This window comes from Vulpes vulpes, chromosome 4 (genome assembly GCF_048418805.1).
Source record: "Vulpes vulpes isolate BD-2025 chromosome 4, VulVul3, whole genome shotgun sequence".
NCBI lineage: Eukaryota > Metazoa > Chordata > Mammalia > Carnivora > Canidae > Vulpes > Vulpes vulpes.
Genome location: NC_132783.1, coordinates 62728088 through 62751491, shown reverse-complemented (window position 1 = coordinate 62751491; position 23404 = coordinate 62728088). Strand labels below are relative to the sequence as shown.

Here is a 23404-nt window from a genome sequence, read left to right as displayed (position 1 = left end):
TGGTCACTTTGCCTCTAATTCTCAGCTTCTCTGTTCATCTTTTGGCAGAGGAAGAACGGCCTGATGGATCACGAGGACTTCAGAGCCTGCTTGATTTCCATGGGTTATGATTTGGTAAGACAGAAGTGAAAATTTGACAAGGATTGGATATTTTCTTAAGCCTGGACTTATGTGCAAGAAATGACTAGCTTAGAGCATGAGAGCACGTTTGGGATCGGTTCCTTTCTTTGTATAGGATGGTCATTTTGAAGGTTTGCCTTCTACTGGCTAAAAATAATTTCATGGAACCAGAACATATCTTTTTGTTCAGTAATTAGTCAGATTTTTTTTTTTCTAGTGAAGGAAGAACACGTGAACTTTTAAAAACAGCTTTATGGACATCCAGTTCCCTCATATAAAGTGTATACACCTCAGTGGCTTTCAGTAGCCTAATGATTTCCAAAGTGCTTTTCCCTCTGATATTAATCTGTACTTTGAACATGAGTTGCTTTGATTCTTTTTGGACCCTTAACAAAAAAATCGGGAGAGCCATGTTCTGCACTACCACTTTCTACTTAGCAATGTTACTCTTGTGGGTTATAGTCTGAAAAAAAGGCCCATCTCTTTCATTTTCTCTGCATTCCTCTCCCAAAAGTATGTTAAGGCCTGAAGGCTAATGCGTCAGAGAGAGGAAAGAATTCATATGTTTGGGAGCTTCTGGCTTGATGCTACAGCAACTTGTACCATCATCTGATGTCAGTAAACCTAAGTTGCCCCTCTGCGGGCTCTATTAAAAAGACAGAAAGGAAATGCAGGGAATATTTAGGTTTTTATTCCATAAGGAATTCGCAGGTCAGGAGTTAAAAGCAGGAGAATGGCACTGTTGAGGATTGTGTCCTGTTATGAAGTGCATGTTTTCTTGCAACCTTGCCCCAGGGCGAAGCTGAATTTGCACGCATCATGACCCTGGTGGATCCCAACGGACAGGGCACTGTCACCTTCCAGTCCTTCATCGACTTCATGACGAGGGAGACAGCTGACACAGACACGGCAGAGCAGGTCATTGCCTCCTTCCGGATCCTGGCTTCTGATAAGGTCTGCACTGACAGATTTCCCTCTGCTTTTGTGGTAGCTCATGGTGTTTTTCTAGTAAAACAAAAAACCGTATTGCCAAAGTAAAAACCATTTTGATACTGGTGTATTTTGTACCACATCAGCATTGAAAAAGCAAGTCAACCTGACAATGGCCCACACAGAACAAAGAATACACACTCTGTTCCCAGCACTTGTGTGGGGGCCTCCCAGGGAATTGGGCAGAAGGAACCCAGTGCATATTTTGTAGAGTTTTTTTTGATGTGTTTTACTGGTTAAACTTTACGTTCAGGAGATAGGACTCAGAAAGAAGGAACTGCACGATTCAGATACTGTGGAACTGGGGACCTTTTCTTAAGGACCTTGTCTTTGTGGCCAGCCATGGAAACAAAGCTAAATATAGCCATTCACCCATTTAAAATATGGGCAGGCTTTGCATTGCATTATATTTAAGTGCAAGTTCGGAATTTTTGAGTCTCATTCCCCAAACAATAGCGACATCTTAGTACGTATAAATTCAGTGTGGAATATGATTCTTTTATTCAGTGTTCTGGCCAAGAGAGAAGGGGAATTTAGTGTGTTAAAGTATCAACAGAGCCATGCTTAATATCTTACAACATCAGACAAGATACACTATCCTGAAAACCATAAATGTTTGTTTTAGAATTTTAAAAATCCTGTATTGTGAGGATAGGGGTAGAGGAAGAGAGCCCATCTGATGTAGGAGGTAATCAGCCAAAGCTCATCTAACCCACTCATCCCCCTTACCCCCTAAAAAAACCCTGCTACAAGTTAAGCATATTTGCTATTTATTTATTTTGACTCTTATCAGCCAGTCTGTTTTACCAGAATTATCCTGTTTCCTGTTGGACGCTTGACATTAAAAAAATATATATACATCCCAATGTTAAATATCAATTTTATTCTGCTTTACAAAGAGGTTTTCTACAGTGACAAAATTAGCTTTTTAATAAACTGAGTAGGAAAATGACTCCATTTTCTAAAAACACATATACATTAAAAAAAGAGAAAACGTTGGTCATGTTAACTGTCCCTATATTCTCATCAGCAGATGATACAAACCAACTATCCCTTTACCTTTCCAGTATGAATCTTAGGCCATAGCATTTTTTACCTGCGTTATGGCTTAGTTTGAGATGATAGTCCTCCCTCTGCCTTTATGAAGCATATTAAATTTCGTGCTGGCCACAAAGCAAATCACCTTGTAGATACACTTTTTTTTTTTTAAGATTTTATTTATTTATTCATGGAGACACACACACAGAGAGAGAGAAAGAGAGAGAGAGAGAGAGGCAGAGATACAGGCAGAGGAAGAAGCAGACTCCATGCAGGGAGTCTGACATGGGACTTGATCCCGGGTCTCCAGGATCAGGCCCTAGCTGAAGGCGGCGGCACTAAACCGCTGAGCCACCTGGGCTGCCCTAGATACACTCTTAGCAGTGAAATACAGCCTGATGTCAGTTGTCAGTTACCATGCCCACTTGACCCCTGCCTTTAATCCTTTATTTAAATTAAACAAGTGCAAGCTGTGTGTAAGTATTAGAACTGTTTATCTTCCAGTGTTTTCTGCAATTGATCTTACAAACACTTGTGTGTTTTTTCCCTAGCCATACATCCTGGCGGAGGAGCTGCGTCGAGAGCTGCCCCCAGATCAGGCCCAGTACTGCATCAAGAGGATGCCTGCCTACTCAGGCCCGGGCAGTGTGCCCGGAGCCCTGGATTACACCGCGTTCTCCTCTGCCCTGTACGGGGAGAGCGATCTGTGATGCTCGGGCTCTGTAATCACTGATCCCATCAGAATGCAATAAAAGCTGAAGTCACAGTTGGTTTCCTGGAACCTTTGACAAGCTTTATTAAGTTAAGAGAGAGAAAAAAATAGTTTGTAGCTCAGTAGTTGCCAGCCATGTGATATGGCTGAAGTGAAGTTTCTACCGTATATGAGGTAGCATGTTTCATAAATAGGTTTCTTTCTGGATTTTTATCCAAGATTCAAGATTAGTGAAAAAAAATCACACATTAGTTAAACGTTTGATACTTTAAAAAATATTATTCATATTTAATGTTTATGAGATTATCCCTAATGGATTATATTTGGGATATTAGTGTTTTACTTTCTTGCTTATCCAAAGATTAGGTCTATTTGAATTTTATATTGTCCAGGGAATAAAAACAAACTACCCCAAAGATCCTTTGTCCCAAAAACTTTTTAAGTAAAGATGATAGTCAGCTCTTCATGATTTAGGATTATGTAGTCAGTGGGTTTCAATGCCTTACTTATTCTCCGGAGTAGGGACCTCCTCAGGAAATACAAAAGTCAGTTTAACTGCCAGAGAGGAAGAGAAAAGCACTGGACAAAATGCATGTATTTAGGATTATCTGCTGATTCCAAGTTTCTTTGCTTTTTCTAGAGCTTGTTAGCACAGGTTCTCCTTATAGAAATGCTCTGTTATGACATAAACAAGTGTCTGTAGTAGCAGTTCCTAAGAGGGGACAAGTCAGAAACTGGGACCCTTCTGGCTTTCCAGGTAGGACTTTTTTTATGCCTTTATGGTTTTATGACCTGGTAAGAAGAAGGAGTTTGTAGAAAATGGTAGGAAAGGCTTACTTCTCAACAGGGGAGAGGTAAGTTCTTTCCTTGAAGGACCTTTATATATCTTTGGGTGAATTCATTCTGTGAAGTAGGAATTATTAGATGTTTTTGCTAGCACTTGGTATGTGTTCATCACTGACTGGATGGTGCATCCTGACAAGTCTGAGTCTGGCTCCATCCACATTTGAAGCCTCATCACAGAGGACACACTATGTGCTCCCAGCATCATCTTGTTCTTGTCAGTGTTCGTTCATTTTTCTGCTCATGCTGCCATATGCTGCAATGGTCCCCTCTGTTCTTCCGTCTTGTTGACAGCTTGAGGAGAATAAAGCAGGAATTCTTTTTATATCTTAGCCCTTATTGATCGGGAAAGGAATTATAAACAAACAGAAACAGTTGCAAACAGCCATTAAAGTGTGACTAGAAAAGGCAGTAATGTGCTTATTACCTACAGTCTGTTTCCTCAGAGTTTTATAGCCTTCCATCTACAGAACCATGACATTTTCCATTCATAACTGCTTTTGCTACATTGGCCCATTTAGAACCTTCAACCTTTTTAACTTAATGTGTTCCATTTTATTGTATAGGTGGTAGCTTGCAAATGCCTGAAATATCTGAGTAGGTTTAATGCCAAACACTTTTGGGGTTATGTCTAGGTGAACTCTGACTCCCTATTTTATTTCAAGCAGGTGCTATATTCCAGCCACAAACATCATGGAAAAAGCTAGAAAGTCGTTCTGCCTTTGAGGCTACTAGGGGGAGTTGTGGTGTTTTAGGATGGGAAGAGGTAGCTCATCTACCTAAAAATCTTAATTTCTTTACAATATTCAGGCAAGATATTAGATCACTATATGCAAATAAATGAAGAAAAGAAGTAAACTCTGAAAACCGCTTAGTAAACGTGCTTATACTCTCATTTTAGAAGTTATTTTTATTCCTGAACCTGAATTATCAATTAAACTTCATTTGTAAAAGAAAAAGAAAAGAATTCCTGTTTTTTATTATTCCAAACAATAACCAGTTTCTTTGGTTAACAACAAACTTCATGGGGATCCCTAGGTGGCTCAGCGGTTTAGCGCCTGCCTTTGGCCCAGGGCGCGATCCTGGAGTCCTGGGATCGAGTCCCACATCAGGCTCCCTGCATGGAGCCTGCTTCTCCCTCTGCCTGTGTCTCTGCCTCTCTCTCTCTCTCTATGTCTATCATAAATAAATAAATAAATAAATAAATAAATCTTTAAAAAACAACAACAACAACAAACTTCATCACCTAAAATTTCCACCATACTTTAAAACTCTCTTGCCTTACTTGAACAATCAGAGACAAGCTTGTCGAGTGGAGGGTGAATTTGAGATGAGGAGTTAAGGTTGACCCAGTTAGAGGTGAGTGACGAATGGACAGGGAGATGAAATGGATTAGGAATTTTTACCTAGGAGCTCATACCAGAAAGCACATTAGGTATTTTTGAAATGTTTTGAAACGTGTGCATATCAGACCCTTACCTCAGACTGTCAAGGTCTGGGTTAAGACTTGGACATCTGAATTTTTTTGAAAAATTCAAATTTTGGAAGATTTGAAGTGAAGTTTCTACCATATATGAGGTAGCGTGTTTCATAAATAGGTTTCTTTCTGGATTTTTAGGTAAATACAATGAATAATCAGGCTTTTGTTTGTTTCTTTGATAAAACAGCAAATTACTCAAGTAGTGTGAAATTAGGAGGTTTTAGGGACAGAAGAAAAGCAAAAAATGGGAAATTGCAAAATATCCAAGATTCAACATTAACACTTAATTGAAAACCACTGGGTTAGGAGTTCCTTGCTGGCTCAGTTGGTAGAGCATGTGACTTTTGAACTTGAGGTCCTGAGTTTGAGCCCCAACTTGGATGTAGAGACTACTAAAAACAAAATCATCAAAAAAAAAAAAAAAAAAAAAGAAAGAAAGAAAAAATGATGAAAGCCAGTGGCTTAGAGGTAAAAGAAAGGATGGGCAGAATAAAAAAGTCTAAAAGAATTAGAGAGGCTCTACCTGGGAAGGTAAAATGGGACAAATATGAATGGCCAGGCAAACTCCAGGGCCGTCTGGTTGATGACCTGGAAATGCCAGGCTATGAGTTTCATTAATCGACAAGAAGGCATTGAGTGTGCCCAACGTGTTCTTGAGCTTTCTTAAATACCCAGGAGCCTGGGCAGTGATTATACTGTCCTGTCTGGGGCATTTTCATGTTTCAGGTGAAATCAGCAGAGGAGACCGGTTCTGTTTTTCTTTTGCATCATCTATAACTCGATACTTTAGAACCTGACAGACCATGATTCTTTCGCAACTGGGAGCTGGAGATGGTTGTGAGTTGTCAGTGGGAACCTAAAGCCAAGGATTCCCTAGGGCCTTAAAATCTTTCTGAATTTATCCCCACAGCAGTGCAGATGGGTAAAGCAGTTGGGTGGAAGAAATGCCTGGGGGCCCACCAAGCACACGTGCAAATCCTTTTGCATGGCTAGGAAACCACAGTGGCAAATATACCGACAAAGTCACGATGTGTCCTTATGGGACAAGCTACCTGAGATGGAGAAGCATTAGCTATGTAAGTGTAATGTAAAGAGAAAAATACTTTTTGAATACGCAGTATGAACAGTGAAGTGGTATGGTTAGCATTTAAGTGTACAACTTCAAAATTACCAATGTGACCAATGCCCCAAAAAAACCCAAGAACAGCAGCCTTCATCAAAATAACCTCCTTCATGAAAACTACCATACTGATGCCTGGACCCCACCCTAAACCACTGTAATCAGAATATTTGATATCAGTGGAGGTGGAGAACCCAGTCAATTGTACCAGTGTTTGCCCTAGATCAATCTCCTGTACAATTGAGTCTGAAAACCACTGCTTTTTCTGTGCCACAGGACTCTGCTCTGTGACTGCTGCCAATGGGATATGCAGGCAAATACAAGGAAATCAATGCATGAACGTCAATGAGTGCCCTTAAGGAACCAGCCTTCTCTCTGGCTACTCTTCCCATGTACCACCTCATATGTACCCATCCCTGAGCACTGTTAGTTCCAAAACACCATCCTTTCTCATAATCAATTCAAGTGTTTCAGATGCTGGACAGGTTCTTTGCTCTTCTCCGGTGGGGGTAAATCCATCATCCTTCCAGGCCTGTCTCCTCCTTTGGGAGGCCTTCCCTAGACTACTTCCTTCTTTGCAGCCTTACTCTCTACTTCCAGAGCTTATTCTTGCTTTGGCTTTCAGGGTCTCGCACCCTGCCCTGGGGTAGTGCTGTGCTGAGATGGCCAAGGGTAGGGACTTGTCTTATCCATGCATCCTTAAGCACAGGACCTGGCACAGGGCAGGTGGTAAGCATTGAATGAACAGTTCTGCGTGCTCCTGTGCATCTGAGTATTATTGACTAGCAGCCACAGGAAGGAGAACAGGTGGAAATAATCAGGCTGAGGGATGGGCTGGAGACGATTGGGAAAGGATCCAAACTGATGAATGACAGTGTAGTGATTTTCCAGCAGGGAGACCCATGCATGTGAAGATGTCCAAGGGCTTTGTGGAAATGGGAATTTTTTTTTTTAAGATTTTGTCCATTCATGAGAGACAGAGACAGAGAGAGAGAGAGAGGCAGAGACACAGGCAGGGGAGAAGCAGGCTCCATGCAGAGAGCCTGATGTGGGACTCGATCCCTGGTCTCCAGGATCAGGCCCTGGGCTGAAGGCGGCGCTAAACCGCTGAGCCACCTGGACTGCCCGAAATGGGCACTTTTAATGCATTTCTGGATCTTCAATTTTCCAGACATACTCTTTCCTAACATCACAGGATCTCCTTTGTCACTTTTGCTTGTAGAACCACCCTTCTCCTCTCCCACTTCTCAAAAGAAAACACACCCCTCACCCATTCTAAATCTAAGGTCCACTGACCTTGGGTATAAAAATCTCCAGGGCTCTGAACAAAGGGATGATTTGAATTATTTTTTGAATCCTTTATTACGGTGCTTAATCAAGGTACCATACTCCCAAACCCTGAAACTTTCTATCTTCTCTGGTCTTATTGTTATGCTAAAGGTGAACTGTGGTGTTAGGAATGGAACACACTGGCCCTTGTAAGGACATTATGAAATCAGATATGTGTATTATAAAGCACTGGGGGTGGCAGAATGCCAGTTTTTCTGACCTCACCTGTTCCACTCCCCAATTCTTGTCAAAAGAATGAATGACTCATGAGGGAGATTGGTGATGGAAAATTGGACCATCAGAATGTTCTTCCCCCAGTCTGAGGCTCATGTTTCAATTTTTGGAGTAGTGTTTTTAGAAGAACAAAATTTTAATTTTGATGACATCCAGTTTATTATTTTATCTTCTAGTTTGGGATTTTTTGTGTGTATCCTATTAAAGAAAATCTTTGCTAAATATAGGGTCTTTAAGAATTTTTCTGTTTTCTCCTAGAATTTTTGTAATTTTTGAAGATTTTATTTATCCGAGAGAGAGAGAGCACAAGTGAGGGGAGAGAGGGGCAGAGGTAGAAGCAGACTTGCCCACTGAGCAGGGAGCCCGAGGCAGGGCTCAATCCCAGGACCCTGAGATCAAGACCTGAGCCAAAGGCAGATGCTTAACTGAATGAGCCACCTGGGCATCCCTAGACTTTTTGTAATTTTAACCATTATGTTCAGGTGTATGATTCATTTTGAATTAATTTTGTACTACAGTTAGTTACATAGGGAAAAATTAAAAAGAAATAAATGGAAAGATATTTTCATGGGAAAAAAGGAAAATCAGAGCATCAGTAAGAAAGATTAACCATCTAAATGGTGCTTTTTTTGATCAAGTATTTAAGCAAAAGCAATTGTTTTCAGCTACTCTCGAGAATAATCCTTAGTATTAGTTTTTTGGTTAGAAAAGCACCACCAAACAACTGAAACAGCGCAGGCCACTATGGTAGTGCTTTCGGAGACAACCACAGTTTTCAAATTTCACCAGACAAAACCTGTGGTCATTTTTTACCTGACTTCTTTGAGATTTGGTGTGTATTACACAAAAAGGTATTTAAAACATTTTAATCCAGGCATATAAAATATTCCAATTACAGTCTTGAACTTACTTCATCTTTGAAAATATTTGGTATGCACTACTTCATGTTAGCAAAAAAATAAAATAAAATTTATACTAGACACCAGATCAATTAATTTTTAGCAGTCTATACTTACTCTTTCACTAGATACTTTGAATAAGTTTGATCAGTATGTCTAACAAAATTAATGGAATTACTTTTTAATTTTATACATGATTTGTATTTATTTCCAAACACCAGAGTTCAGTGTACATACGCATACATATGTACCAAAGGAGTACCATTCCTTTTAAGCATCCCCTTTGCTTCATGAATAACTTAAATTTGTAGCTACATATTGCATAAGTAAGTGAGAAAAATTTACATAATGAAAATTTTCGATTAGCACAAGAGCATTTTAATCTTAATTGCTTTTACAAGATTTGTTGCATTATTTATCTCTTGGTGGTTTTTATTCTATTGGTCAAAATGTGTTAACATTTTATTTGAAGAATAAAGTCTGTTTTTTTTTTTTAAAGACAGTAAGACTGATGTAATCATTAAATTAATCATTTAGCCTGAATTTGGTAATTAGGTTCCATGGAGACATTTTTCATTTCTTCAGTTATCTAAAGCTGCAACTCCAATGTTTTGAAGAAAATACAATTAAAGCACATGATGATATAAAAGCCTTTTATTTTCAAAAAGATACTGGCCAAGGTGGGTTGAAATTAACAATTGCTCCAAACTCTTCTTGAGTATAATGGACTAAACAAGGCATCTTTAAGAGAAAGACAGCAGGCATCACCAACACTTGGTTGTTAGGTCCAAGGGATGGGATGCTTCAGCCAAGACATCTGGGTTCCTGTTTGACAGATTTGCCTCAGTGACATGGGCTGCTCACCTCAAGATTGCCATAGAGAAAGAAACACACTTGTACTCAGTGGGGAGTCTGCTTCTCCCTCTTCCTCTGCCCCTCTGCCTGCTTGTGCTCTCTCACTCTCTCTCAAATAAAGAAATAAAATCTTTTAAAAAAATTAAAACCATCATATGATTTCATTCATACGTGGAATATAAGAAATAGTGAAAGGGACTATAAAGGAAAGGAGGGGAACTGAGTGGGAAAAACTAGAGAGGGAGACAAACCATGAGAGACTCCTAACTCTGGGAAACAAAGGGTTGCGGAAGGGGAGGAGGGCAGGGGGATGGGGTGACTGGGTGACAGGCACTGAGGAGGGCACTTGACAGGATGAGCACTGGGTGTTATACTATATGTTGGCAAATTGAATTTAAATAAAAAAGGAAAACTAAAAAAATTAAAATTAAAAAAATAACAGTTTGAACTGCATGGGTCCACATATATGCAGGATTTAAAAAATATATATATATCCAGTACAGTACTGTAAATGTGTTTTTTCTTCCTTATGATTTTCTTAATAACACTTTATTTTTCTGGCTTACTTTATTGTAAGAATACGGAACACAATGCATATAACATACAAATAATGTGCTAATTGACTTATTGGTAAGACTTCCAATAGGTAGTAGGCTATTAGTAGTAAAGTTTGGAGGGAGTTAAAGCTCTATGCTGATTTTTTTTAGTACATGTGCTGCCAAAGCGAGCACTCTATGCAGATTTTTAACTGCACAGGGTGGGGGGGGGGGTGACACCCTTAACCACCACGTTATTCAAGGGTCAACTGTATATGCTTTAAGTCACGGTATTTACGGTCTCTGTTTTTATCAGCTTAGCTTTACCTCAAATAATACATTAGGAACCTTGACAGTTTCCTGACCTGGTTGCACAGCTATATTTATGGTATTTTATGGTATGGTATTTTATTCTATTTTATTTTTAAAGATTTTATTTATTTGAAAGAGAGAGAGAGAGCACACCCAAGCATAAGTGGGGGGGAGGGGCAGAGGCAGAGGGAGAAGCAAACTCCCTTCTGAGCAGGGAGCTGGACACAAGATTTGATCCCAGGACCCTGGGATCATGACCCGAGCTGAAGGCAGATGCTTAACTGAGCCACCCAGGTACCCCTATTTATGGTATTTTAGATTGTACTAAACATTTTCACATTTTTGTCTGTCAACTCATCTTTATATATGTTTAATAATGGAAGATAGTGACATTTTGTACCAAATTCAACACATCCATTCATTCAATCCATCCATTCGTTCATTTTACAGCCACCACATATAATTTTAAGCACAATTTTCAGACATTCTTTGTTTTCACATGCTTTATTCTTCTCTTTTCTACATGGTTTTACCATCCAATGCCCCTCTGACTCTTTCCCATCAGAGGGAATGTAAGCAGTTTTGCTGACACAGAATACTTTTATCTCTAGGGGCTAGGGTTCTTTTTTTTTTCTGTCCCCATCCATTCATTTATTCTCTTCCAAATAATTATTTATGTTCTTTTTCAAGAATTTTTTTTATAATCAAAAGAGACTGTGATATGGATCTTGAAGGGTAGTATGCCTAATGCCCTGTCTTCCACTTGGATCTTCCATTATGATATCACTTTCTCATGAGAAGATTGACAGATGGCATCAGTGGGGAAAGGCTGCTGGTCAGCCTTGCATCACTCTTTGCCATTTTATTTTATTTTATTTTATTTTATTTTATTTTATTTTATTGGTCTCTGAGCACCCAGTGTGTTTGGACTGCTGGTTATATTGGCGTCATACCACATACATGTCAGCCTGTTACTCCTGTCACAGTCTTGCTTCTGCACTGTTTCTGAGCCCAAGGAATCAGCCACAAGTGTGAAGGCTACTGCCTGTTCTTTTTTTTTTTTTTTAATTTTTTATTTATTTATGATAGTCATAGAGAGAGAGAGAGAGGCAGAGACACAGGCGGAGGGAGAAGCAGGCTCCGTGTACCGGGAGCCTGATGTGGGATTCGATCCCGGGTCTCCAGGATCGTGCCCTGGGCCAAAGGCAGGCGCCAAACCGCTGCGCCACCCAGGGATCCCCCGCTACTGCCTGTTCTTACACCACAGTGGGTCTCAGGGGCCTGGGGTCCACATGCAGTACCAGCCTCAGCTCTCTCCCCTCTCCAGCTGAGGCATCTACTTCAGGGTTCCTCTGGAAACTGGTGTGCTGGGTCAATCTACATGTCCGAATCTCAGTGGGGAGCTCTATGGGGACCTAGTTGCTACGGATTTACACGTTTATTGCCTCTTCTTCCTATGTCTGATGGCCTCCAAGTGGTTATCGTAAACCTAACCATTCATCGTCCAACTTCTGATAATCATGGAGGGTTGTGGGGTAGAGTCTTGACAGGCAGCTGGGGATTGGTGAGGCCCAGCAAATCTGACTGCAGGCCTCAGAGCTGGCCCTCTCAGCTGCTACTCCTTGTCTGCCACCACTACTATTAAAGAATGTTCTGTCACATACCTAAAATCCTCTTGTGAAACATGCTTTGGGAAATACCGATTTAGAATAAACAAGATTTCAGGAAATTACAGCTCAGAGATAATCTCATCCAAACCCCTTCATTTGGTAGAAATGAATCTCAGAGAAAAAAGGTGACATCCGTTATCACAGCTGTTCCTCACAGCGGTCCCTTTAAATTAACTATTATCCTCATTCTACAGAAAATTGAGACCATCATGGTTAAGTGGCTATGATTGCCCAGCTAGCAGAGTTGGGACTTCCAGGACTGTTCTTATCCATTACCCCATGATCAATTTTGAGGGTAGGAGATTCTGAGTCATATTCTAATATCCCATGTAGGGCCACATTCCATTTTCTGCCAGGGTGTAGACTGTAGAAGTCATTCTTCAATATATTAAAAATCCACACTTATTCTCCACTGGGCTGGGTGTCTGAATCACTCAATTCTGTTGGATGCATGAAATGTTCCATACTGAACAGTTCAGGGAAAAATAAATAGATAAAATACTAAAAGTAAATATGTATCAAATTTGCAAAACCAAATGAATTCCCAGCCTGCTGCAGTATTCATTTAAGCAATAAACATATAAGAAACAGGCTATTTGTTTGCTGCAGATGTAGGAAAGCCCTTAAGACTTTAGATTTAAACTTAAATACTAAATTTACATTTAATATTTGTATTTATGTCCTAACATATAGATGTGTGTGTGTGTATATATATATATATATATATATATATATATATATATATATATTCAATAGTCAGTGCTTGCACCTGCTTTATGCCAATGCCCACCACTATTCAAGACTGGACTGCTTCCCTCTGTTCCAGGGCTTGCATCCCCAGCTATTTCCCAGAGACCATGGCTCTTGGGTGATGTCTGTCTCCAGGGCAGCTCATTGGTGGAACAGATAGGATACATACTCCAGATCTCCCTGCTCACTGACAACTTTATCAAGGTTGGTTGTGGCCAGAAATGAGCAGGGCTGAGAATGAGTGTTAGGAGGACTGGTCAGACAGTGAGCAGGTGCAGATGGAACAACTGGGAGACAGCCAGAGAAAGGCCAGCCGCACCCACCTTCCGCCCCCACAGAGGGCTAGACAGTTCTAAAACAGAAAATTCTTTCGTGTATGCTAATTACAATCATTCCAGGATCTGCTGACATTAAAATGAAGACTTATTTTGAGAAGGCTGTTGTAAGAGTCCAAGTGTGAGATAAGGGCCCGGCCTCAGTCAGAGGCAGAAGAGCAAATATGCCTGGGTGAGTCTTCCTTTTTAAATTTAATTTAATTTAACTTAATTTAATTTATTCATGAGAGACACAGAGAGAGAGGCAGAGACATAGGCAAAGGGAGAAGCAGGCTGATAGCCTGATGTGGGACTTGATCCCACGACCCCAGTATCACGACCTGAGCCAAAGGCAGATGCTCAACCACTGAGCCCCCCAGGTGCCCCTCAGTGAAGTCTTCCAATCCTAATTTGAAACCACTAAGTTTATAGTCCCTGCTTCATTTTATCTTTTTTGTCTAACATGATAAAATGAAGCACAAAGAAGGAGGAAAAAAAAAACATGATCATCTGAATTGATATAGAAAAAGAATATAATATTCAACACCCTGACATGATAAAAACACTCAATAAAATACAAACAATAGCGTACTTCTTCAAGAGGATTAAGATCATGTGAAATAGAAAACTCACAAATAACATCATATTTAATGAAGACTGAAAGCTTTTCCTCCAAGATCAATAAGGCAAGGATGTCTGTTTTCACCACTGCTATTCAACGTAGTACTGGAAGTTCTAGCCAGAGTAATTAGGGAAGAAAAACAAATAAAAGACATCTAACATGGAAAGAAACTAATATGGTCTCTGTTCACAGATGACATGATCTTCCATGTAGAAATCCGTGAAGAATTCACACACACAAAATTATTAGAGCCAATAAATGAATTCAGTAAAGATTCAAACACAAAATCAATACCCTGAAGTAAATTGTATTTCTACACATTTGTGGTGAACAATCTAATAAGGGATTTATGAAATATTGTGTTTACTATAGTGTTAAACAGAATAAAATACTTAGGAATCAATTTAATCAAGGAGATAAAAGGCTTGCCCACTGAAAAGTACAAGACGCTTCTTAAGAAATTCAAGAAGACCTAAATAAATGGAAAGATATCAAACATCCATGAATTGAAATATTGTTAAATGTTAATACTACTCGAAACAATGTACAGATTCAATGCAATCCATACTAAAATCCCAGTGGCATTTTTATAGAGATAGAAAACACCCCCACATTTTTCTGAGATCTCGAGGAACCTCAAATAGTCAAACTATCTTGAGAAAAAAAAAGAACAAAGTTGAAGGACTCATACTTCCTGATTTCAAAATGTCCTACAAAGGTAAATGCAGTGGTACTGGCATAAGGATAAACGTATAGGCCAATGGAATAAGCTTCAGAACCTAAGAATAAACCCTCATATATTTATCAGTTGATTTTTGACAAGGATGCTGAGATTATTCAATAGGGAAAGAAAAGTGTTTTCAAGAAATCGTGGTGGGAAAATTGGATTCCATATGCAAAAAATAAATCTGGACCCTTATGTTACACCATATGCTAAAATTAACTCAAAATGAATGAAAGGCCTAATCTTAATAGCTAAAACTACAAAAATCTGGGAAGAAAACAGAGAGCATAGGGGAAAACGTTCATGTCATTGGATTGAGCAATGATTTAATGGATATGGCACCAAGAACACAGGTCATAAAATGAAAAAAATATATAAATTGGACTTCCATAAAACTAAAAACTTTTGTGTCTCAAGAGACATTATCAAGAGAGTGAAAAGACAACCCACAGAGTGGGAGAAAATATTCACAAATCGTGTATCAGATAAGGGATTAATACCCAGAATATGTAAATATAAATACAACAAAAAATAAACAACCCAATTCAAAAATGGGCAAAAGATTTAAGTAGACATTTCTCCAAAAAAAGATAGATGAATGGCCAATAAGCACTGAAGGTTGTGTAACACCACTAATCATTAGAGAAATGCAAACCAAACCCACAATGAGATATGTTACCCTCTTAAGATGGCTATTATCAATAAAATGAAAAATGACAATTGTTGGCAGGATGCAGAGAAATTAGAACTTTTCTACATTGCTGGTCAGAATGTAAATTGCTGCAGCCACTATGGAAAACAGTTGGGAAGTTCTTCAAAAAACTACACATAGAATTACCAAAAGATCCAGCAATTCTAGTTCCCAAGTATTAACCCAAAAGGTTGAAAGCAGGTCCTGGAGCAAATACTTGTCTGCCTATGTTCATTGTAGTATTACTCACAAGAGTTAAAAGGTGGAAACTATCCATGTACCCATGAACAAATGAATGGATAAACAATATGTTGTATATTCATACAATGGAATACTATTCATCCTTAAAAAGAAATGAAGCTCTGACATATGCTACAATGTGAGTGGACCTTGAAAACATTATGCTAAATGAAATAACGTGGGTACATAAAGTAAAAAAAAACAATCCATTTACATGAGGTACCCAGAGTAGCCAAATTCAGAGAGACAGAAAGTAGATTATAGATTACCAGGGACTGGGATGAAGAGGAATGGGGAGTTATTGCTTAATTGTTACAATGTTTGGGATGGCAAAAAATGTTTTGGAAGTGTATAATGGTGATCACCATATTGTGACTGTAATTAATGCCACTAAATTGTATACTTAAAAAAGATTAAAATGGCAAATTTTATATTTGTTGCTAATACATTTATATAAAAATACATTTATGAATTATAATGTAATTTAAAAAATGATGTAATACACCCCAAACCATAGCATTGTATGCCTTAAATAAGTGAATTCTATGGTATATGAATTTTATCTTGGTAGAGCTATCAAAAAAATGAAAGAAGAGACAACACAGCAATCAGCTTTTTAAAAGATTTTACTTATTTATTTGAGAGAGAGAGAGAGCGAGCATGAGAGACAGAGAGAAAGTGCGTGTGCATGAGCAGAGGGAGGGGCAGAGAGAGAAGCAGACTCTGCTAAGCAGGGAGCCCAACAGGAGCAAGCCCCTGGAGCTTGCTCCCAGGACCCTGGGATCATGAACTGAGCCAAGAGTTAAGCTGAGCTTAACCAACTGAGCCACCCAGGCAATCTGACAGCATAGTTTTGAAGGAAAAAGGCTGTAATTCAAGAATTTCATAGGTAATCAGCCAGCCATTCAAGCATATGAGCAGTAGAAAGACATGTTACATGTGGCAGAGCTTAGAACATCTATGTGCCTTTCTTCAAACAATTACTCATGAACAATTAATACCCTTTTCCAAGGAAGTTGTCTTGTCCTCTTTTATAAGAGCCCTATCTCATTCACAAGGGCTCTACTCTCATAACTTGAGCACCGTCCAAAGGCCCCACCTTCCAGTACCATCACATCATGAATTAGTTCTTTGTATTTTGAATGAACGCCTTCTTTTTCTCTAGGTCAGTAGCTTTTCGTTTGTATTTCCCTTATTCCATTTCTGCTTTGTCTTCATTTATAATCTCTCTTCATCTATACTGCAGGATCTTTGGTGTAGAAATCCTATTTTGAACATCCCTATTCCCCCAAAGTACCTGACATAATACTTATGTACTTCTGACACTGAATTAGCACTTGTTTTATTGGATTTCCTAAAGCTCTGCTGTTGATATTAATTATGCATTTTGATAGTCTGATTCATGCCATAGGTTTCAATTTCTTTGAAATTAAATTAGCTCCTAATAAAAAAAATTCCAAGGTTTAACACACTACAGAATTAACCCTGTGATGGAAATTAATAGTGTTTGACACATAGAATGAAGAAGTAATTGTTGATCAAATATTTACTGGAAGAAAAACATGCATTATGCAATGTTTTTAAGCAATATTTCATTTTCGAGAGACATCCAAATTAATAGTTTATTTATTTATTTTTTTTTTCAAATTAATAGTTTAAAAAGGACTTTTATATCAAGGTCCTTAATACCAACTGGCCATCCAAATACAAAAGCTACCTCAAATATTATTAGATGTACATGATACTTACACATGGGTGTTCTCAATCATATACTAGGTATACTATTGTTCTACTTATTTTTCTTAAAGATTTTATTTATTTATTTGACAGAGGGAGAGAGCACAAGCAGGGTGTACACCAGAAAGAGAGGTAGAAGCAGACTCCCTGTTGAGCAGGGAGCCTGATGCAGGGCTCAATCCGTGACCCTGATATCGTGACCCTGAGCCCAAGGCAGACACTTAAACAACTGCGCCACTCCGGTGCCCCTATTGTTCTACCTTAAATGGAAAGAACTATTCCAGCATGGTTGTCTGTTGCCAGAGGACTAACTGGCCACTCAGCTAGTGGGATGACTCTGAAAGCTAGTGTTGTCAAACCATGACAGCCTGAGGTATGGATTTCTAGTATACATATCCCCTACACCAGAAACAAAGGCAAAGAGGCCCTTAGCAAGCTGTATATTTCTGAATCCTTTCTCTATGCCTCCATTTCTAACCAATACTCAGCTGCCCCCAAACCTCCCCATTATCTAAGGAACGGGGCATTTCTTTACCAGGATTAACACTTTTCATTAAATTACAGTCAGCTTCACCTGGGGATTACTTTGCTTTATTTAATGTTAACTCTGTGAGATTTATCCTACCATTGGAAAATAAAAGCATCATCTCTCCAATATTAGAGAATTTTTGAGCTTTCAAGTTATATTTTGGTTAAAACAAAACAAGCACACAAAATCCTCTCTGTGCCTTTTATAGAGTCCGCCGTGAAATTTGAGCTAGCAGTGTTCATTTGATAAGGTCTGAAATATGGTGACTACTGTATTCCTCCAGTAACTTTTTTTTGGTAAGATTTTATTTTTAAGGAATCTTTATGCTCAGTGTGGGGCTCAGACTTACAACCCCAAGATCAAGAGTCGTGTGCTCTACCAACTGAACCAGCCAGGCACTCCCCAGTAATTTATTCTTGCAAACACTTATTCACTTGTCATTGTGTGCCCAGTTAGTAGATGTGCTGTAGATGTAGTTAGGACAGAGCCAGAAAAAGTCTGTACTGAATTTTTTCTAGCACCAAAAGCCACGTAGGAATATTTCCCATTGAAAATGTAGCACACTTAAAATTCCATAGTTTCAGGAATGAGAATGGCATTTATTTAACTACTAAGAAAGCGGTAATGTTTTACAAACTCATGTTATATTGGAAATGAGGATCAGGGCACCTGAGTAACAGCTAAAATTACAAGCAATTTGGGACATCCAGTTTTCTGGGGAGAGGACTCTGACATTAGCCGCCCACAGGGAGGTCTTACCTTTGAGACAAAGTCCAGAAATGCTGAAACCAGTTTTTCTAGGTTTGAGGACCAGCTGCAGGCACCGGAAATGTGACCTTAGGCAAGATGTTTAAGTTCTCTCCTTTCTTTTCCTTTTCTTTTAGCGGAGAAGGAATGAAGAAATCTGTAACTGGCTGTGATCAATTGTGTAAACACGACTGCACTCTGACCAGCCAAATTCTCTTTCCCTTGATTTTTTTCATCATAAAATAAGGAGATCCTCCTACATGGCACTAATCTTGCTTTATAATGATATATGTGATTATCATTTTTCCTATGCTCTAGCCTGCAGGACCTGAGTCTGTCTCCTTATTTTAGCTCCAGTGCCTGGCTAGTGTCGACAAATACTTGTTAAACAAACAAATAATAATGCCAACAATTCATAGGTTTCCAACAATCGGATCTTTAAATGCCAGTACTCCAAGAACTCTTATCTTCTAATACCTCTGAATCATGTCCCAAATACTGTAGAAATTCTAGGCTTCAACTTCACTATCTTAATTGGATCTTGCCTCCCAGTTTCCCAGGCAGGGCCAGAAAACAATGTTTTAAATCATCTCTATTTTAAAATTTGTCAATTAAAAAATAATTTTGCCCTTCAGAGGAAAACAAAAACAAAATATTAACTTAGCAAAAATTGCTGAACTTTTAAAGCACTGAAGCCCTAACCAATTCTTTTTGTCGTTATGAGAAAAGAATTTGTACTCAATTAACTCTTTGCAACTTAAAAATTATTTCTGATTTCCTTCCAGGCCTATACCATAAATTTCTAGAATTCAAAGATAAGACTTTAAAAAGTGTTTGTCAGGTCACTTTTCCTCTTTCTATCTCATTTCTTATTTTTAAAATTTTTTTAAAATTTATTTATGATAGTCACACAGAGAGAGAGAGAGAGAGAGAGGCAGAGGCATAGGCAGAGGGAGAAGCAGGCCCCATGCACCGGGAGCCTGACATGGGATTCGATCCCGGGTCTCCAGGATCGCGCCCTGGGTCAAAGGCAGGCGCCAAACCGCTGCGCCACCCGGGGATCCCCTCATTTCTTATTTTTTAAAAAGATTTTATTTATTTATTTGACACAGCTAGCACAACCAAGGGGAATGTCAGAGGGAGAGGGAGAAGCAGGTTCAATCCCAGGACGCTGGGATCTTGACCTGAACAAAAGGCAGACACTTAACCCAACGGAGCCACCCAGGTGCCTCTATATCTCATTTATAAAAGTAAAAAGTTAGCAGTTACTTAAAAGTTTAGCTCTCAGTTCATCATCGTATGCTGATTAAATACCATATTCCTATTCAACAAAAATATTTGACTATACTCCTACAGAAAAGCAAACAAACCCAACGCAACCCAAACCAACCCAACCATCCTCCAAAAACCCAAAGTCAAAAATCCAAACCAAAGCAAATTTTAAAAAGCAAAAACCTGGGCATCTGGTGGCTCAGTTGGTTGAGAGGCTGCCTTTGGCTCAGGTCATGATCCAAGGGTCCTGCGATCAAGCACCACATTGGGCATCCTGTTCATCAAGGAGTCTGCTTCTCCCTCTCCCTCTGCTCTTCCCTCTTCCCTTCCGTGATCATAAAAGCAAAGCCCTCTGCACTTTGCTTGGATTTTCTGAAAAAGCTTTCAATATCCTCACAGTTAAATCCACAAATGTTCTCCTCTCCTGTCTTCTGAATGCTGATATTTTCAGTATTTGGAATTAAGTTTTTGTTTAACCCATTACTTCCTGTGTTGGGCTCTGGGTCCCTACTCTATTGCTCTTTAGTTGTATGAGCCCTTGGGTACTTCTTTCTCACTTAATTTCTGTCTCTCTAAAATAGGAACAAATATATGAATCCTATTTTATAAGAATGAAGATTAAAATAAGAGATGCCACATAAGAACTTGTGTTCCATACATGACAGCCAGTTTTATCATGGAGGCAGATCAAGCCCATTTTTTGTGTTTCCTTTTAGCCAAGTGATGTCTACATAGAAGTGCTGGCATAATTAGCCAGGTCAAAGATGAACTACCTTTTGATAATTAAGAATGCTTTTGGAGTTAGTGGAACAGGTGGTACAGATTGAGCCAACTGACTTCCCCGGGTGTCAAGTCACAGAAAGAGATGATAATTCTGTGTAGGAAAAAAGGTGGGGCAAGGCCTCTCTAGGGCTATTGGTGACAATAAAATAACTTCAAATCTCCTTTATATTTGTCACTACCTTGTGCTTGGCAACAAGACCATATATCACAGCATTAGTAAATTCAGCTCAGTTAGTACAAGCCATGTGGATAATCAAAGGGCTTGTTGACCTATGGGACTCTGGAAGGGGCAGTGAGTCAAAATCTTCAGATTATAAAGGAATTGAAGGAAGGAGGACAAAGTTAGGGATTTCTGGGAAAAGCTCATGGTCACCTTGACATGCCCCTCAGGGGTAGCAATACCTTGTTCCAGAACTGGATCTCAGTTTACATTCTTAGGACTCTGACGAGCAGGACACCAAAGCAACCCAATGGGTATGACCTGCACAATCAAGCCCATAGAATAACATATTAAGCTGGAATACTGTTCACTTCCTGGCATACAATAAGAGTTGGATATCTAGGTTCACCAATCAGATCTTCTTTCTGTGAAGACAAACCTGCTGGGAAGCTCAAAACAATTGAGGGGTTTTTGGAGACTTACTTCTACATAACGGGTGTGTGATGGATGAGCTTGATGAGAGTGAGAGTGGAGACGAGGGTGGGGGGTGGGCTAGCAGATTCTTATCAAAATAAGATAATAGCTTTACTATGACAAGAAAAACTGCTTTACTACAGAGATGGAAAAATTGAGGCTTTCTTTGCCTTGGTGGTCCTACGTCCTCTATAGATGTATTTGTATAAGTTTCCTAGGCCTAGTGTAACAAAATACCACAAGATGGGTGGCCTAAAACAACAGAAATGTGCTGTGTCACAGTTCTGGAAACTACAAGTCCAAAACTAAGGTATCAGTAGGGTCATGCTGATCTCAGCTTTTGCTGTCATGTGGCTGTTTATTTCTTGAGTCTCTCTCCTCTTTCAATAAGGACACCACTCATGTTGGACTAAGAGTCCATTGTACCTGGACCTCATCTTAACTAGTTATATGTGCACCAACCAAGTAAGTTCCAATCTGAAGAGCTAGGGTTTAGGACTTCCATATATCTGTTGGGGGACACACTTCAACTAACAGTATTCTTGGAACTTTTCTTTCTTAAGGTTTTATGTATTTGAAGGAGTACATAAGTGGGCAGGAGGGCAAAGGGAAAGGGAGAGAAACAGACTCCCCGTTGAGCAGGGAGCTGGATGCAGGGCTCGATCCCAGGACTCTGAGATCATGACCTGAGCTGAAGGTAGATGCTTAATGGACTGAGCCACCCATGAGCCCCTTGGAACTTTTAAGTTGTGTGAGTTTTTGTGGAGGAATTCACTGCCCCTTTACCCTTATTTGTTACCCTTTTAAGACCAAGAAAACACCGGGTCTGGTCAGTTTTAGCTGACAAAGTGAACATCTGATGACTAACTAAATACAGAGCCTGATCCACAATTCCTAAGTAAGAGGAACTGCTAAGATAGAGAATACTAAGTAACTAGGTACCTAAAAGATTTTTCCCCCAAGGGACACATCAACAAACCTGTGAGACAAGTGATAATAAAACCTTACAATCTTAACAAGATCTTCAGTTTCAAGGCCATCTTCTCCCTCCCACACTCTTTTTTGGTCCATTCTCTCCCACATCAGTTTTTGCTCTCCAAGTCGGACCATTTTCTGTAAAGATGCTAAAGACCCATCATTATCATACTTTTTTTAAAACAGAACTTTAAAAAAAAAAAAGGTTTTATTTATTTATTCACACACACAGAGAGAAAGAGAGAGAGAGAGAGAGAGGCAGAGACACAGGCAGAGGGAGAAGCAGGCTCCATGCAGGGAGCCCTACGTGGGACTTGATCCGATCACACCCGGGGCTGAAGGCGGCGCTAAACCACTAAGCCACCGGGGCTGCCCTAATTTTTTAGACATACGAAACTTGGGTATTAATTACATACAGTAAGATGAAAATGGCCTGCAAATTGGTACCTTAAAAAGAAAAAGATTAGTAAACTTCACACAATTTGGTCTCCATTTTATTGCAGATTCATTTGTTTTCCTCCCATCAACCATGCTCCTCCTTCCAGAGGCATCCTTTATTCCCAAATTCTCTCAAGCACTGTGTTCTACTCAGGGAGTTTCTCTGCACTGGAATGGCCTTACCTGCTGGGCACATGCTCCTATTTCAAGTCTCAGTCACTTCCTTGAAGCTTTCCCCCAACACTCGTGGAGGACCGCAGCTCTTTCGGCACAAAGTGGTTCTTATTTTCCCTGTTCCGTGGCTAGTTTTTCCCAGTTTGTGAGTCCTTTCCCCAAGACAGAGGGGTGTGTGTGTGCGTGATGCAGCTCGTCTTTCTTTGCATTGCAAGTGAGTAGCGCGATGCACCACACATCGCTGCGTTCAATAGTTAGTTCTACTGTAAGTGACAGTAAACACGTGTGTAGTACTTGAGAGTTTTCACAGCGTATTCGCATGATGTCATTTTTCTTCCCACGACAACCTGATGAAATAGCGACAACTGCCGCCGTATCCTCTCCTGCTGCAGCGCACCGCGCCAGTCAATAGCAAAACGTGGCTAGAACTTGCTCCTCTGATTCCAAATTCCCGGCTCTTGACGCCACAACACGACCAAGCCAGCGCCAACTTCACAGCAGGACTTAAACTTGGAGAGGCCACGGAGGTCACACTTCCGGATATCGGCGCGGAGGTGCGTCCAGCCTCCGCGGGACTTGTGGGCTCCGGCCACACCGACTGCGCCGGACCTTGGACTACATCTCCCATAGAGCCGT

The 23404-nt window shown here is 39.7% G+C and overlaps 1 protein-coding gene and 1 long non-coding RNA gene across 3 annotated transcripts in view; one reads left to right on the top strand and one right to left on the bottom strand.

Moving 5' to 3' along the window:
* Positions 1 to 4667, top strand: part of ACTN2 (actinin alpha 2) — a 68121-nt gene extending 63454 nt beyond the window's left edge. For both annotated transcript variants that reach the window (XM_026008743.2, XM_026008742.2), the window contains exons 19-21: positions 49 to 114; positions 916 to 1074; positions 2700 to 4667. In XM_026008743.2, coding sequence (XP_025864528.1) covers positions 49 to 114; positions 916 to 1074; positions 2700 to 2858 — 384 coding nt within the window. In that variant the 3' untranslated portion in view covers positions 2859 to 4667. The remainder of the gene's footprint in view (positions 1 to 48; positions 115 to 915; positions 1075 to 2699) is intronic.
* LOC140598600 (uncharacterized) lies at positions 915 to 23373 on the bottom strand. Its single transcript, XR_012001055.1, has 2 exons — positions 22778 to 23373; positions 915 to 1125 (listed from the first exon to the last, which is right to left on the bottom strand). It is a non-coding gene; the product is annotated as an uncharacterized lncRNA (long non-coding RNA).
* Positions 23374 to 23404: the final 31 nt, after the last annotated feature.